This window comes from Xenopus tropicalis, chromosome 1, assembly GCF_000004195.4.
Source record: "Xenopus tropicalis strain Nigerian chromosome 1, UCB_Xtro_10.0, whole genome shotgun sequence".
Taxonomy (NCBI): domain Eukaryota; kingdom Metazoa; phylum Chordata; class Amphibia; order Anura; family Pipidae; genus Xenopus; species Xenopus tropicalis.
Genome location: NC_030677.2, coordinates 41,963,013 through 41,981,846, shown reverse-complemented (window position 1 = coordinate 41,981,846; position 18,834 = coordinate 41,963,013). Strand labels below are relative to the sequence as shown.

Here is an 18,834-nt window from a genome sequence, read left to right as displayed (position 1 = left end):
TACATTTTCCATTAAAGGTCTCAAAGGACAAAAGGGTGAAAAGGGAGAAGATGCAGCAACGACTCCCAGTAGAACCACCACAAGTAAGATACTTTAGTTAATGCACAAATCAACTCCTATATTCACTCTTAGGGGCAGATTTATCAAAATGTGAATTTAGAGCTTAATACATAAAAACTCACCCACGTTCTATTCATTCCTATGGGGTTTTCAAAAGCCTATTTATGAAATGGTGAGTTCTAACTTTCACCTATTGATAAATACACTTCTAAAAATCCCATAGGAATGAATAGAATGTGGGTGAGTTTTTATGTATTAAGCTCTAAACTCACATTTTGATAAATCTGCCCCTTAGTCTTTCTATGGTACATGTTCTTTAATGGCCACAACCCATCACAAAAGATTACGTAGAACAAACAAACAGCATCTCTACTAGCTTGTTTAAAACACTTTTATTCCAAACATTTGGCTTAGACCTTGTACATAAGCAACCAAGGTCTATGTCTGCGGTTTAAGCCAAGTTTGAAATAAAGGCTTTTTATACAAGATCATAGAGGTGCTGTTCATTTGTTCTTCATAATGTACCTTAGTTAACTATCAATAATAATCACTATGGGGCACATTTACTTACCCACGAACGGGCTGAATGCGTCCGATTGCGTTTTTTTCGTAATGATCGGTATTTGGTGATTTTTCGGAAAATTATCGCGCCTTTTTCGTAGCCATTCCGAAAGTTGCGCAAAATGTTACGATTTTTTCGTAGCGTTCGGATTCATTCAGGCTTCAGTATGGTGACTTTTCTTGGGCCGGGTTGGAGCTGCAGGGTGCCATTGAGTCCTATGGGAGGCTTCCAAAATCATGCTAAGTCTGAAAGTTTCGCCCGCCGCTTACGAGCGCTCAATACGAAAAAGTCGCGACAAGATACGTAATGGCTACGAAAAACTCGCGTTTTTTCGCGAAAATCGTACTGGTAACGAAAAAGTTGCAACAATTTCCGAAAAGTCGTAAAGGCGCCGAAAAAAATCGCAAAAAATACGAAAAAGTCGCAAAATGTACGTTTTCCAATCAGAATTTTTCCAATTCGGATTCGAATTCGTGTCTTAGTAAATCAGCCCCTAAATATCATATCCCTATAATCATAGGCTTCCATTGCTTTAATGTGGAAATCTTACTTTGAGAAGACTTTATCTAAATAGGTTCCAAACATAACATGATATAATCAGAATAAATATTATACAAGAATTATACAAGAATGCAGGTTTGTTTTTTTACCCCATTGAGATTTTTTTCCTATAACACAGAGAAAAATACCATTGATTTTACATCGGTTGAAAATGATGAGACATTCAGAAGCTTGTGAAATACATTTTTTTCAGTCAATCCCAAACTCAATTACTTTTCTCGAGAACTTTAATAAATGCAAGTAAAACTGAGAAAACATATTAGGAGAAATCAAGAATGAAAGAGAAAAATAAATGATTATACTTGCATTTCACTATAGGGAGGATAAAAAAAGAGATAAGGAACTTGTTCAGTAAACAGCAATGGATACTTAGTAAGATTGAATGTAAAGAAGATTCAGATATACTATCACAAAATGAAATGAGCATTCACCTAGTAGGGGGGAATATTTGTCCTTTTATTCTGTCCTTAAAATAAATAGCTAATAAATACTCCAGTGCTAAATGCAACTGTTGTTTTCTCAAATTGCAGCTCCATTAGTTCGATTGGTTGGGGGCTCAAGTTCTCTCCTAGGAAGAGTTGAGGTTTTTCATAATGGAGAATGGGGCACAGTGTGTGATGATCACTGGGGTCTTGAAGACGGTAAAGTTGTATGCAAGATGCTGGGATACACTGGTGTTGCTCAAGTTTACGTCAATGCCTACTTTGGCCAAGGTAATCCAATAATTCATATTTTTAAGTTTGATTTCCTTTTTATCTGTAATAATAAAACAGAACCTTGTACTTGATCCCAACTAAGACATAATTAATCCTTATTGGAGGCAAAACAATCCTATTGGGTTAAATTCATGTTTAAATTATTTTTTTAATACACTTTATTTATCCAGAAACCCCTAGGTCCCGAGCATTTTGGATAACAAATCCCATACCTGTATTAGTTGCTACTACATGGTTATGTGTGCTTATGCAACAGGTCATAAACACTGAAAATACTTTCTCCAGACATGTTTATAGTTTGATCCCAATATATATCTGTTTTACTTATCTATTACTTCATTATTTCTGCTTTATCGCTATTGTGTGTTAAATTACTAACTGGCACATTTTATATAAGGTTGTGTTGGCAATTTTATCACTATGCTTTATCATGCATTTCATGAACACACTATTGAGTAATTCCTGAAAAACTGATGATTATCCATCTAAACCTGTCCTTCTTCCCCTTTACCAAGCATGATTATCAACTCTCTTGATGCAGCGCACACTACCTTGGTCTAATCTTTGATCTTTTCCACTGTAAAAGACTGTCATTCTAATCAATTATTCAATAAAATTCAATGCTTCTACTATTGAACATTGCTAAATGGCCTCCCACCCTTGCCTTTTACTTTATCTCTCTCAGTAAGCAAGTGGTAGTTTAAATCTTTAATTTGTAAAGCCCTTCACTCATCCAGACTTCATTTTTTTCACTTGTATCTCTGTGTTCCTACATGTCTCCTTGTTTCCTTTATTTGACTCAGTGCTACTGTCTTTTTGCATCCCCTACACCCACTGCCATCCCCCATCTTAAACCTTGTTTTTCCATAACTCTGGAATTCCATCTCTGAATTCCTTTGTAAGAAACTCTCCCTTACCCTTTTCAAAACTACCTCTTAGGGCAGTATCCAGCATGGGATACAATTTTGCCACTTATGGGTCAATTAACCTATAATTAGTAACTATAAGTTACCCACCTATTTTAATTGTAACCTCTACATGGGAGGGGCCTCCTTCTTCTGTGCTTCCTAACATATGGTATTTATACTTAACTGTGTATATATGATCTATTTTTATTTATTATTGTTTCCTTTGCTTATTATTTCAACTGTACAGTTTTGTGTATATAAAGAAATACATACAGTATATACAAGACAACAAAAAGAATATGCACTGTATTGCTACAGTGAATGAAATGAAAAGTGAGATGCTATATGTTTCAAGCAACAGAAATAATTTAATGAAGTTCAGCAGGAAATCACTTTCATAGAAAAGGAAATATTGAACTATGCCCATAGGAATACATTGAATGCATATTGCCCTATGAATGGAGAATGCAATACATGTGAATAATATTTTTGGGTTAAGCTTAGACTTTTTTATAGAGATATCCCAGAGGAAGAGTAGCTCAGAAATAAAACTGGGATAATGATGAATGTAGAATTGGGATGCTGCAGCTGTTCAGAGTGAGGGGGAAATCAAAGTTAAAGGAACAGTAACACTAAAAAATGAAAGAGCTTTAAAGAAATAAAAATATAATGCACTGTTGCCCTGCACTGGTACAGCTGGGGTGTTTGCTACAGTAACACTACTATAATTTATATAATAAGCTGCTGTGTAGCCACGGGGGCAGCCATTCAGGCTGGAAAAAAGGAGAAAAGGCACAGGTTACATAGCAGATAACAGAAAAGCTCTGTAGAATACAATAGTGTTTTATCTGTTATCTGCTATGTGCCTGTTCTCCTTTGAATGGCTGCCTCCATGGCTACACAGCAGCTTATTTATATAAATTATAGTAGACTTTCTGAAGTAAACACACAACTTTTACCAGTGCAGGGCAGCAGCACATTATATTTTAGTTACTTTTATAGACTTTCATTTTTTGGTGTTACTGTTCCTTTAAAGTAAAAGTTGCCCTACAGTATTTTGGAGAATTTAAGGGCTAGTAACATAAAGAAAAGATTTCTCCTTTTCATTATTCAAAATTGATGTTGATAACATTGTATAAAATGCCAGGGGACCCCAGCTGACCTAATGGATTGTCTGTGGAACTGCCCACTTACTAAATGCTTTTGTCTCCAGATACGGAACTATGTAACCAGATACCTGGTCAACTATGTACCTTTATCCCCGCATTGGCACTATGGGGTGTGAACCCAAATACTGCCATAAAAATGACTAAGGGAGCCAAGAGACTCTTACTTATTCTATTGGCTGTTGCAAAGAAAACCATCCTACAAGTATGGATCAGGGAAACCCACCCCAACACTTTAATTGTTTAATTAAGGAAAACTAGCCCGAGTATTGATTGGGCACAGGCATATTTGAATAAACACAAACAGTCAAAAATGTTTTTGAAACATGGGAATGATTTATTAGCATAATTCCAAAGGCACTGAAAGTCTAAATACATAATTGCTTTAAAACTGCTGATTGTACATTGTTACAGACCCTAAGAGGAGACCCACCCATACAATACCCATAAACACTAGAGACCACATATATAAGCTGATACCTACAATGTTAATATTTATTGTTTTCCTTTTTTTCTGTTTACTGGTTTATATACAAAATGTTTGCTTCTTCTTATAACATCCAATTACACTCTGGCAGTGCATATAATGATCCACGAATTACAGGACACAAACAGCTTCTTCTTCTTCATAATATGTGGATCTTCCCAAGCCATATAGATATCATAAAAGTAGGCAATTGGGCTAATGCACAATGATAACATGCTAATGGACTTGGAATTTGTACTAAATAATCTATGAAAGCTCTTTATGCACTGTACAAGAATTGATTGAATAAAAGTTATTCTTTAAAACAAAATGGATATTAATGAGTTTGAAACACAGACTGCCTTTTTAAGTGACTGATCTGAAACAGATCGATTAAAAATTATTTGGTTCTTAAAGGGGTTGTTCACCTTTAAATTAACTTTTAGTATAATGTAGAGAGTGCTATTCAGACGTATGATGTAGAGAGTGCTAATCAGACGTATGATGTAGAGAGTGCTATTCAGATGTATGATGTAGAGAGTGCTATTCAGACGTATGATGTAGAGAGTGCTACTCAGACGTATGATGTAGAGAGTGCTAATCAGACGTATGATGTAGAGAGTGCTATTCAGACGTATGATGTAGAGAGTGCTAATCAGACGTATGATGTAGAGAGTGCTATTCAGACGTATGATGTAGAGAGTGCTAATCAGACGTATGATGTAGAGAGTGCTATTCAGACGTATGATGTAGAGAGTGCTATTCAGACGTATGATGTAGAGAGTGCTAATCAGACGTATGATGTAGAGAGTGCTATTCAGACGTATGATGTAGAGAGTGCTATTCAGACATATGATGTAGAGAGTGCTATTCAGAAGTATGATGTAGAGAGTGCTATTCAGACGTATGATGTAGAGAGTGCTATTCAGACGTATGATGTAGAGAGTGCTATTCAGACGTATGATGTAGAGAGTGCTATTCAGATGTATGATGTAGAGAGTGCTATTCAGACGTATGATGTAGAGAGTGCTATTCAGACGTATGATGTAGAGAGTGCTATTCAGAAGTATGATGTAGAGAGTGCTATTCAGACGTATGATGTAGAGAGTGCTATTCAGATGTATGATGTAGAGAGTGCTATTCAGACGTATGATGTAGAGAGTGCTATTCAGATGTATGATGTAGAGAGTGCTATTCAGACGTATGATGTAGAGAGTGCTATTCAGATGTATGATGTAGAGAGTGCTATTCAGACGTATGATGTAGAGAGTGCTATTCAGACGTATGATGTAGAGAGTGCTATTCAGATGTATGATGTAGAGAGTGCTATTCAGATGTATGATGTAGAGAGTGCTATTCAGACGTATGATGTAGAGAGTGCTATTCTGAGGCAATTTGCAATAGGTTTTCATTTTATATTATTTGCGGTTTTTGAATTATTGTAATTATTATATAGCTTTTTGTTGAGCAGCTATCCAGTTTGGAATTTCAGCAGCTGGGTTGCTAGGGTCCAATTTAACCTAGCAACCAGGTAGTGGTTTGAAAGAGACATGGGAATATGAATAGAAGAGGTCACAAATAGAAAAGTAATAAAAAGAAACAATAACAATCAAATTGTAGCCTGACAGAGCAACGTTTTTTTTTTGGCTGCCGGGGTCACTGACCCCCATTTGAAAGCTGTAAAGTATCAGAAGGTAAAGGCAAATAATTCAAAAATTATAAAAAATGAAGACCAGTTGAAAAGTTGCTACGAATAGGCCATTCTATAACATACTAAAAGTTAACCTGAAGGTGAACCATCCCTTTAATGAATCTAATTCATTGAAATTGCTTTTCCTAGATGATAAATCTCCAAATTTATCCGGACTGATTATAACTGTAGCAGAATGTTGTACCGCATTAGCCATAGAAAATGTAGGGGCAGATTTGTTAACATTCTGATTTTCGTGGTTTTTGAAACCACAACTAGATGCATTTCCATGAAAACCACAAATGTCTAGTCATTTATTAACAGAACCAAAAAGAAAAAGTATAAACCAATTAAAATGCCAAACAAAAACAAAGAACACAAAACTACAATTTTTGTGGTTTTTATGTTTTTCCATGAATCAAACCCCCCCCCCAAATACCTCTAAAACCACAAATGAAATAAATATTGTTACAATTTGCCTAGGACAGCTCCCATTGATGTCTTTATGACCTCCACAGATTTTAGATGGCAATGTTTTGTGGTTCTTATGCTTAATAAATCTTTTTTATACAAGAAATTCATGTTTGTGTAAAACAAGAATTAGTAAAAAAAAAAGAAATAGGAATGTTAGTAAATGCCCTAGGGGGACGTAATACTGAAAGCTCACATTTTATAATCTTCTTAGTTAGCCAATAAAAGGTATCAACTACTCTTTAGTTTCTTGATTAGAATTGATGATATATAAAATGAAATGAATATACTGGACTCTTAAAGGAGATGACATCTAAAGTTTAGGAAATCTGCCATTTTCTCATAATGTAAGAATGAGATATTTGTTAGTGATACAGCTATAATCTGGTTTCTGGGCGTACATAGAGATATAAGGGTTGATTCACTAAAGTGCATTAATTTTTATCACACGCTTTTTTGCGTTAAAAAAGATGCGACAATTAGCACACGATTCACTACAGTATTATCGCATGTGTTAATTATAGAAAAGTACAGTTAATGAGCTTTTGGCAATAAAATATGGACATTGCAGTGTTATTTATTCAAGTATGTGTTGGCCCTAGAGTGAGGCAGCCGCCAGTTTGCTGCATATAAATAGTAGCCATATATAAATAGTGCATATAAATAGTAGCATATAAATAGTAGCCACATATAAATAGTGCATATAAATAGTAGCATATAAATAGTAGCCACATATAAATAGTGCATATAAATAGTAGCCACATATAAATAGTAGCCACATATAAATAGTGCATATAAATAGTAGCATATAAATAGTAGCCACATATAAATAGTGCATATAAATAGTAGCCACATATAAATAGTGCATATAAATAGTAGCCGCATATAAATAGTAGCATATACAGTAAATAGTAGCATAGAAATATTTATATGCGGCTACTATTTATATGTGGCTACTATTTATATGCTACTATTTATATGCACTATTTATATGTGGCTACTATTTATATGCTACTATTTATATGCACTATTTATATGTGGCTACTATTTATATGCTACTATTTATATGCTACTATTTATATGTGGCTACTATTTATATGCTACTATTTATATGCACTATTTATATGTGGCTACTATTTATATGCTACTATTTATATGCTACTATTTATACGCGGCGACTATTAGCGCAAATAATAATAGGCGTTAATTAGCGCGCATGCGGTAAATGGCGCATGCAATATCGCACGTAAATTAGCGCAAGTATGCTTATAGTGAATCGTGCGTTAAGTGGCGAAAATTTAGACGCAATAACATTTTTATCGCACGCTATAAATAGCGCATGTTTTAACACACTTTAGTGAGTTTCCAAACATTTTAGAAATACACAAAAAGGGGGTGTGGGAACCCTCCAAGGCTGATTATTTTAGCTACTGTTTCTTATTCTGTGCACTTTTACCATTCTGGGCTTTCAGGATTTCTCAGAAGGAATTCCACCTGATTTATAATCTGACCAATGTAAATACCCAGAATTCTTCATGATTAGTGATGAGCGATTTTTTTTTTTGCCAGGCATGGATTCACAGCGAATTTCCGTATTCCGCCATTGGAGAATTGTTTTGCGAAACTTCCGTGAAAATTCACCACGGAAAAATTAGGCACGCAGTTTTTTTTCTGTCACGCGTCAAATTGGGCCAGGGCGCGTAAAAAAAGCACCGGGCGCGTCAAAAAAGGGCGCTGTTGCTGCGGTGACAAATTTTTCTGCATTTCGTGAATTTTCTTGCCGTTTCGCAAATTTTATGCCGAATCGAAACGGGACAGATTCGCTCATCACTATTCATGAACCATTAAAATGGGTTGCAATATTTTATTCTTTAGGATACGTTTAAGGGATATGTTGTATTTTATTTTTTTTTTGCAGGACTTGCTCGAATATGGATGGATGATGTTCAATGCAATGGAATTGAAAAGTCAATCTTTGAATGTAAATTTAAAGGCTGGGGCATTACAAACTGCAGACATACTGAAGACGCTGGAGTCCGCTGTGTAGCCTAGTAAATATAACTACATATTGTTTCAGTATTCCATAAACTTTGCCTTCTTATATACTGTATGCTTCATCCATGAAACTCAAAGTCTACTTTCCATTTGTTTGATGTTGTTATAGGCTGTCTACTGAACTAAGAAGTGTCTCTTCTATTCCGAGAGTTTTTAGTAACAGAAGTGACTCACTACGAAATATGCAGTTAATGACAACATTTTCCAATGGTCATTAAACCCCCAAAACCAATAAGCAGCATTAACCAGTTTAGTATATTTAGAATAAAAGCAAATGCCAGATCATTTTATTAGTTGAAAATTACCATAGCTCATTGTACAATATAATAATATGTGTGCTTAATATGTGTGCTCTCTATAAACTGTTATTGATTGCCAAAGTGCACCATGCAAACTGTGTAAAAAATATAATCTGAAAATGTCTGTACTATGAACCAAAAAATTGAGAAATGCAAATATTTAACATTTCCTATTAATAACTGCCCACAGAAAGATGGAAATGAGTTGGCCAATGAATAGTTCAATGTCTTTAGTTTGATTTATTCAAATGGAAGTCACCACAATATTTAATGTCTATGAAGATTTTCATTCATCCAGGTCATGGTATATCTAGTATAAATAAATCCAAAGCAACTGGACTTGTTTGGTAATCATTGAAGACATTTCACTACTCATCCGAGCAGCTTCTTCAGTTCAACTGACTGGTATGGGAAGTCCTCAGCATATGTACTCTTCCACTAATCCAATCACAATGGCACTTTGTAACTCTTCAGAGAGGTGACATCTGAAACTCACAGAGGTGTGAATGCTGTGGAGTTACTTTGAAAGGATTACCAAAGTATCATGCAACTCTTCAAAACAGGTGTTACTTGTTAGAGTTGCATGAATGGATGTGTGAAGAGTTCTGAAACTGCCGGGGTACAGATGTTAGAACAGCATTGTATGTAGCAGACAGATGGTGTCAAAGTCCCCCGCCTCTGTTTAGGGATGGTTTCTCCACTTTGACATGAATGGCCTCTTTTACACCTCTTTCAAACCAGCAGTCTTCTTTGTCCAAAATTTGGACGTTGCCATTTTCAAAGGAGTGTCGCTTGTCTTTTAGGTGTAGAAATACAGCAGAGTCCTGGCCTGTAGTGTTCACTCTCCTATGTTGAGCCATTCGCTTGGAGAGCAGTTGCTTTGTCTCACCAATGTAAAGGTCTGTGCACTCCTCGATTCAATGGATTGCGTATACAACATTGCTTTGTTTTTCCTTTGGTGTTGGATCCTTTGGGTGTACAAGTTTTTGTCTCAGTGTGTTGCTAGGTTTGAAAAACACAGGGATGTGGTGTTTGTTGAAAATTCTCCTGAGTTTCTCCGACACTCCTGCTACATATGGGATGACTATATTTCACCTTCTCTCTGCCTCAGGACAGTTATTCCTTTTGGTGTTCCTGTTGGGCTTAGTTGCTTTCCGCCCTGTGGTGTAGAGTTCTAATGACAACCAGTTTGTGTTCCAGCGGATGGTGGGAATTGAACAACAGATATTGATCCATGTGAGTGGGTTTCCTGTATACTTCTGTTTTCAAGATACCCCCCTCTTGGATGGATATCAAACAGTCCACAAAAGCAAGTTTGTTCTCATGGACATCCTCCCTTGTGAACTTGATGTTATTGTCCACTAAGTTAATGTGTTCTGAAAAGGCCGCCACTTAGTTGGATCTGATTTTAACCCAAGTGTCATTTACATACCTGAACCAGTGACTTGGTGTAGTTCCATTGAATGTGAGTAGGGCCTTCCTTTCCACTTCCTCCATATACAAGTTTGCTACAATGGGAGAAACTGGTGAACCCATTGCACAGCCATGTTTTTGCCTGTAAAATTGGTCCTTGTATTTGAAGTATGTGGTGTTAAGACACAAATCTAGCAATAAACATACTTGGTTGGGACTGAGTTTTGTTCTGCTGCTGAGGGTGTTATCTTTCTGCAGTCCATTTCTTACTCTCAATAGCCTCTGTGGTAGGTATACATGTGAACAATGAAGTGACATCATATGATACCATAGTTTCTTCTGCCTTTAGTTTAACTCCTTGAATCTTGGTGACAAACTCTTTGGCATTTTGGATATGATGCACTGTTTTACCTACCAATGGGGCTAAGATGTTGGCCAAGTATTTTGCAATGCTGTAAGTCACTGAATTGATGCTGCTGACAATAGGCCTGAGTGGTGCTCCATTTTTATGTATCTTGGGGAGTCCATATAAGCATGGTGTAGCTTCTCTGGGGTACAGGAGGTGGTATAAAGCTCGATCAATGGCTTCCTCCTTTTCAAGTTGTTGTAGGCAATCTATCACCTTTTCTTGTAACTGCTGCTTGGGTCTCTCCTTAAAGCAGCAGTTACAAGAAAAAGGTGATAGATTGCCTACAACAACTTGAAAAGGAGGAAGCCATTGATCGAGCTTTATACCACCTCCTGTACCCCAGAGAAGCTACACCATGCTTATATGGACTCCCCAAGATCCCACGAAGTGGCGGCCTTTTCAGAACACATTAACTCAGTGGACAATAACATCAAGTTCACAAGGGAGGATGTCCATGAGAACAAACTTGCTTTTTTGGACTGTTTGATATCCATCCAAGAGGGGGGGGTATCTTGAAAACAGAAGTATACAGGAAACCCACTCATACAGATCAATATCTGTTGTTCGTTTCCCACCATCAGCTGGAACACAAACTGAGTGTCATTAGAAATCTACACCACAGGGCGGAAAGTGTGACAACCGATACAGAGTCCAAGGACAAGGAATGTAAACATCTCAGAGAAGCACTGAAAGCTTGTGGCTACCCAGACTGGGCCTTTGTCAAAACAACAGCAACTAAGCCCAACAGGAACACCAAAAGGAACAACTGTCCTGAGGTAGAGAGAAGGCGCAATATAGTCATCCCATATGTAGCAGGAGTGTCGGAGAAACTCAGGAGAATTTTCAACAAACACCACATCCCTGTGTTTTTCAAACCTGGCAACACACTGAGACAAAAACTTGTACACCCAAAGGATGCAACACCAAAGGAAAAACAAAGCAATGTTGTATACGCAGTCCAGTGTAGCGAGGAGTGCACAGACCTTTACATTGGTGAGACAAAGCAACTGCTCTCCAAGCGAATGGCTCAGCATAGGAGGGCGAACACTACAGGCCAGGACTGCTGTATTTCTACACCTAGAAGACAAGGGACACTCCTTTGAAAATAGCAACGTCCAAATTTTAGACAAAGAAGACTGCTGGTTTGAAAGAGGTGTAAAAGAGGCCATTCATGTCAAAGTGGAGAAACCATCCCTAAACAGAGGCGGGGGACTTTAACACCATCTGTCTCCTACATACAGTGCTGTTCTAACATCTGTACCCCGGCAGTTTCAGAACTCTTCACACATCCATTCATGCAAATCTAACAAGTAACACCTGTTTTGAAGAGTTGCATGATACTTTGGTAATCCTTTCAAAGTAACTCCACAGCATTCACACATCTGTGAGTTTCAGATGTCACCTCTATAAAGAGTTACAAAGTGCCATTGTGATTGGATTAGTGGAAGAGTATATATGCTGAGGACTTCCCATACCAGTAGAACTGAAGAAGCTGCTCGGATGAGTAGTGAAACGTCTTCAATGATTACCAAAAGTCCAGTTGCTTTAGATTTATTTATACTAGATACACAATATTTAATGTTGTGTAAATACAAACTTGTACCATATTCTAGTTCTCAAGGAAACCCGTCCCAGTGCCTTATTGTTACACCTATGGCAAGTGGGCTGAAATAAATATTCATAGGAACTGCACATGTATAATTATGTAGACACATTTATTTATGCACAAAGTTGATTTTTAAGTTTGAATAGTAAGACCTATGGGTCATTTACTAGTGCAAGTGCCATGTATGTTTGGGGGCTGATTCACACAATGACTGCAGAAAAGGATGTATGATTAATAAATAAGCCCACCTGTCTCCTGTGCCTCTGGGCTACAGGTTCTGCAATGCCATTGTATTATATCTACACTGTGATTTCAAAAAATGTCCATTTCAGTGGTGCATTTAAGCAGAGTAGTGCAGGGTTGCAAACCTGATTTTTCAAAATAGTTTATTAGATATTTAATGCAAAGGCAAATTACATTTAAGGTACATTTACATTAGAAAATCAGCTATTGTCTTGTAAGTCTCCATATATAAATTGTGCCTATTTGTAAACAAGCATTGAATTTAATTGTCTGGGGAAAAAATATATATATATCAACTATATTTTTTGTTAATAAAACTTTTTTCTATATATTAAGTCCTAGTGTGTGCGGTTCTATGTCTCTATATTTAGTTTATTTTGACCAGCAGCCGGGCAGCTAACTACATTTTTAGGGTTGTGCTCCTCTCGGCACCTGTATCTACTGTATACAGGTATAGGACCCGTTATCCAGAATGCTCGGGACCAAGGGTATTCCGGATAAGGGGTCTTTCCGTAATTTGGATCTCCATACCTTAATTCTACTAAAGAATCAATAAAACAGAAATTAAATCCAATAGGATTGTTTTGCATCCAATAAGGATTATTTGTATCTTAGTTGGGATCAATTACAAGGTACTGTTTTATTATTACAGAGAAAAGGGAAATCAGTTTTAAAATTCTGAATTATTTGATTAAAATGGAGTCTATGGGAGACGGCCTTTCCGTAATTCGGAGCTTTCTGGATAACAGGTTTCCGGATAAGGGATCCTATACCTGTATATATATGTATCTATATATATATATATATTATCTACATATTGTGACTATGAGCATGGTGATTACTCTCATAGGTTGCTTTGCTTCTGACTTTGATCTAACATTTTACGGGAAAACCCAATTTTAATATGGTAGACTTTTTGCTTGGCTTGCTTGCCCTGGTTTTACAACAGGGTGCTTTTGTTTTTCTCAGCAGCAAAGAACAGTGCAAAACATGTAGGGCAGATTTATGAACATGTGAGTTTAAAGCCTAATACATTAAAACTCACCCATGTTCTATTCATTCCTATGGGATTTTTAGAAGTGTATTTATCAATGGGTGAAAGTTAGAATTCACCATCTGATGAACATGCTTCTGTTCTGTATTGTTTTCTCAGGCCATAATTGATGCAAAGATAGCCACCATTACATTCAAAAACAGATATTAACACTTGAAATACAGGAATATTTGTTTTAATTAAGTAAACACAGCTTAAATTACGTAGGAGGCTCCCTGTCCTTGTGTTTATATTATGAGAAATGAGTTACTTCCATTCCTTCTGGATTCTGTGCCTAGCTTCATTATTGATGCATACACCTCTATCACCTATAACAAGAGGAGGAATCTGTTCAAACTAAAGAAGGGTTGAAGAATCCTACCATAATTTATTCCCATTTTCTGTACAGTTGGTAAGGGCAGGTTTACTCGTTAGACAAACTGACAAGAAAAGTTGCTTCCTGCTGTTAAGTCTCTTGCATGAATAACAAAATACATTTTCTTTGTCAATAAAGTGTTGAAGAGAATGTTGATTATTCAGGCTTCAGTGATTTATTGCAATTTGTAATTATTCTGTTTAATAGCTATTTCAACCCAAAAAGCAAAGTCATTAGTGAAGTAAAGTGAAGTCTAAAGTTAGCGGAAGGCTAGATAAGTGGAGTTTTAGGACATGATTGAATAAAACATACAGTATCATTAAGTAAAACATCCAGTACAATGTACTTCTGCAGGATACTTTCCTATACAGGTATCGGACCCCTTATCCGGAAACCCGTTATCCAGAAAGCTCCAAATTACGGAAAGCCCGTCTCCCATAGACTCCATTATAAGCAAATAATTCAGAATTTTAAAACTGATTTCCTTTTTTTATGTAGAAATAAAACAGTACCTTGTAACTGATCCCAACTAAGATATAAATAATCCTTATTGGATGCAAAACAATCCTATTGGGTTTAATTAATGTTTTATTATTTTTTTAGTAGACTTAAGGTATGGAGATCCAAATTATGGAAAGACCCCTTATCCGGAATACCCTTGGTCCCGAGCATTCTGGATAATGGGTCCTATACCTGTACCTGTAAATGAAAATATTTTGGGTGAACCAAATGCCTTATGCGTTTCAGTGAAGGTTCATGTTGAGCATTTATTTCATTCCACATGTCTTTTCTGTTCCCTGTCTTAGGTTTTTCCCATGAACATGGTTGCACGAGACAGACCTTTGCATAAAAGAGACACATTCGTGTTTTTTAGAATGGTATCACAGTCCATCCTGATTTCCTTGCTTTCTCCACAGCTGCAGCTTCACCTTCCCTGAGCTTGTTCACTGCATCTACATCAGGGATTTCCCACCTTTTATACCTTGGCCACATTCAAATTGTGTGCAACACAAGTAAAAGAAAAAGATGCAAGGATTACAAAAGGCTCTGTTTGGCAGTACACTGGGTTTTTAATGGAACCAAAACTTGACTCCAAGTCAGGAATTTAAAAATAAGCACCTGCTTTGCGGCCACTGAGAGCAAAATCCAAGGGGTTGGTGTGTGATATGTTGCTCCTGAGCCACTAGTCTCCATAATCCAGTGTTATGGGGAACACCGCATGATAACTACTAACCAGATTAAAAGATAGCGGAGTTTCAACATAATGAATCAATATACGCAATAATGTTTTGTATGTCTTCCACTGGCTTTCAGCTAGTATAACACAGTGCATACATATAGATGTATATTCACACTTGGATTGCACAGCTGCATTTATAAATTCACCCCACTGAGACGCCTGTTCCAAGGGCAATCCACTTCCCAAATTATAGGCTGAGTAATAATGTCTTATTTTTATATTAAAAATCCATCTTTATTTTAAAGGTAACATTTGAAAAGCTTCCACTCTATTTGTCAGACCAATATCATATCATTTAAAAACCACTGAAACAACCACAATCTCAAGTACTTAAAGATCAGATCACATGGTCAGTCACCTATCATGTCTTTATTTTCTACATCAGTAATCTCTATGGGCCAAGACACATTGCAGACGTCACAACATAAACCATCTGTAGAGACATTAAGGATGTCATAAATTAACTGATAAATAGTAATGCCTATCCAAACCCCATGTATGTACAGCCTTTAATCAAATAATCTTCCTTGGTATCAAACACCAAGTTTCAGTCTCCTCCTCTTTTTGGGGGGAAGTACCTGCTCAATAATGAAAAGTGGTTTGTTGCCTGGACTATGTCCAATATCCACTAAATGTTTTGTTACTGTTAATGTTACAAAGTTACATTAAATAGATGACCTGTTATGAGACACTATCGTGGACCTTTTGTATGGTCATTTCTGTTGGAATGCAGGATTTTATATCGCTGATACAGTCACTTTGCGGATTTAGTTTCATCAATTTGCAAGTAAGAACCAGGTAAAATAGACTTTGGAAAAAAGGAGAACGAAGAGAAAATTTCGCCCTTTGATAAATTGCTGAATTTTAGATTCTTCGCCAGAGTGAAAATTCGCCTGGTGAAACGGAGCGAAATTTCTCTAGTGCTGAGGTTTTTTGTTATAGAAATGTCTTCTTTGCCTTTTGGTAAATCGCCAAATGCACTGTGAGTTGTCCTTTTGCCGAATTTATGCTAGAAAAAGACAATTCACCCTTTAGTAAATGTGCCCCGTAGAGTTGGGCAATAGGCAGTCAGCAAGTAACGAATCTGGGAAACAAGCAGAGTTCAGAAACAAGTTCAATTGCAGATAAAGGGCTCAGTAGCATTCAGGTTGGTCACGATTACTTTGCAAGGAAGTGAGGCCTTGGCGTCCATTTAAGCACATTGGGTCTGATTCACTAAAGATCGATAACGCTTACTGTATGCTTTTTTTCCGTTAAAAAGCATGCGATAATTAAGTCCTGATTCATCAAAGTTATTTACCTCGCATTGCATTAATTAGCGAATAGAAATAGTACTACTGCATGATTCACAAACACATATGAAGCGTTAAATGCGCTAAATATCACATTAGTCTGTGCGAATATTTACACCTACTTGGGGTAGGCGGGAACAACTTTTGACAACTTAATTATGACGCCTGTCCTTTTTAACGCATGCTATAAATAGCGCTCGTTTTATCGACCTTTAGTGAATCAGCCCCATTGTGTTTGCTCGCTTGTCTATCTGCATGAGCGCCAGAGACGACGCTGTACCCCTGTGCTTGAGCATCGATGTGGGAACCATCTTTATACCTTACATCCAGTTTGTATTCAAAGACATAACAATGTATGTCAAACAACTTGATGTTCACCAGGACTGAATACAAAATATAAAGAATGTTCTGAACTGAGCTCAATAACTTGGTTTCTTCCCTATGCTGCGCAATGTATGCTGAGTTATTTTATTTCAAATACAATGTTTACTAATCATAAAGCCTTTTCCCGAATGTAGTGGGTTTAACAGCGAATGGCCAAGTCTGTCAGTTCTCTGGATTCCATGCATTTTATTTCAAAACTACAGTTGTTATAAAGTATATTGCCTCAAGTTTTAGGGTTGTTTTCCTATCTTTCAAATAACATTGCTGAGTCTATAATTCTTAAAAGATACCACTTAAGCTGAAAGAGATGGTTCTGTGTTTTGCCATCAATCAAATCATTATCAAGAGTTGGTTTAAGTGTCTCTTCTTCACATGTTTGTTTATAATTTCTCGGAGGAAAAATGTGTCCTCTTGTGTTATCCATCACATTCTGTGTAATGGAATTGGTTTTATCAGATTGTTCTGTTTAAAGATCAACATTAGTCATTCTTCCCTCTCATGTGGATCATATCTATCACAACAGATCAAGCTTTCAGAACTTCACTTTTTTTTTTTCTTTCAAAATAGTCATGTTATCTGTGGAAGCAGGCGGCTATTTGTAGTATAAAATTCGAGTGCAAAAGATTCTTTTATTTTACAACTTAAATATCTTCGGTATTGATAAACAAACAGGTATCATTACTATACTTTTTGCAAAATTGTCTAAAAATGTGATTTTGTAAGATTGTTGTAAAAATGGACTCTCCTACCATATTTTTATATACACAACATAATTTTATGATATATACAGTATACATATATAAGCTGATGGCAGTTCCATCACCAGGCACATTTGCAGCTCTAGCGTTCCGGTAGTGGAATAATGAAACATATCCTAGAGGGAAAATAACTTCAAAGGCATAAGAAATGCAACCCGTAGGCAATATGTGCATGTTTCCTAAGTTAAATATTGCATGTACACCCTTGTCTTGTTATCCTTCACATACTGATGTGATTAAAAGGAATTCTATCATGGAAAAACATGTTTTTTTCAAAACACATTAGTTAATAGAGCTGCACCAGCAGAATTCTGCACTGAAATCTATTTTCTAAAAGAGCAAACATATTTGTTTATATTTAATTTTGAACTTTGACATGGAGAGAGCCATTTTCTTACTTTTCCAGGTGCCCAAAGCAATGTGACCTGTGCTTTGATAAACTTCAGTCACTCTTTACTGCAGTGCTGCAAGTTGGAGTGATGTCATCCCCTACTCTTTCCCCTACTCTTTCCCCTCCAGCAGGTGTTCAGCAGAACAATAGGCAGATAACAGGATACCAGCTTTCCCTAACGCTATAGGAATTTAGCTGCCCAAAGTGTTAGGAGCTCCATGGGCAAATAGCACTGCTGGTGCTGTCCTCATTTTTAGTAAGTGGGTAAAGAGGCAAAACTGCCTATACTGCCTCCCAATAATTGAGTTTGGCTACAGGCATTTCTCTGCCATCTAAAATACACTGTGAAAAACTGCCCCATGTGCCATTAGCCTCAATTAGCTTGTACAATAAAGGGTATATACACACAGTATGCACTTGTTAATAATGGTACACTGATGTCTATGAACAATAACTCCAGATCCTAAATAAATGATACCTTGAAGGGCAAAATACATTAAATACAGTGAAGGAAGTGACACCACAAATATATTAAATACAGTAAGAAGCAGTGGGAACATCAGCCCCAAATACATTAAATACAATGAGAGGCAATCATTTCTGACACCCCAGATCCCCTTACCCTACTGAAAAACAGGTTTTCTGAAGGCTTTCAAAGATTTCAGATCAATACAAATTCAAAAATAATTTGCATTGTTGCATTACTAAACGTGCTCCCATGCCACACCTAGTAGT

The 18,834-nt window shown here is 36.7% G+C and overlaps 1 protein-coding gene across 1 annotated transcript in view; it reads left to right on the top strand.

The window, feature by feature from the left end:
• msr1 (macrophage scavenger receptor 1) overlaps window positions 1–15,973 on the top strand; it is a 30,791-nt gene extending 14,818 nt beyond the window's left edge. The window contains exons 8-11 of the mRNA XM_012955668.3: window positions 18–83; window positions 1,714–1,896; window positions 8,519–8,651; window positions 14,841–15,973. Coding sequence (XP_012811122.2) covers window positions 18–83; window positions 1,714–1,896; window positions 8,519–8,651; window position 14,841 — 383 coding nt within the window. The 3' untranslated portion in view covers window positions 14,842–15,973. The remainder of the gene's footprint in view (window positions 1–17; window positions 84–1,713; window positions 1,897–8,518; window positions 8,652–14,840) is intronic.
• Window positions 15,974–18,834: the final 2,861 nt, after the last annotated feature.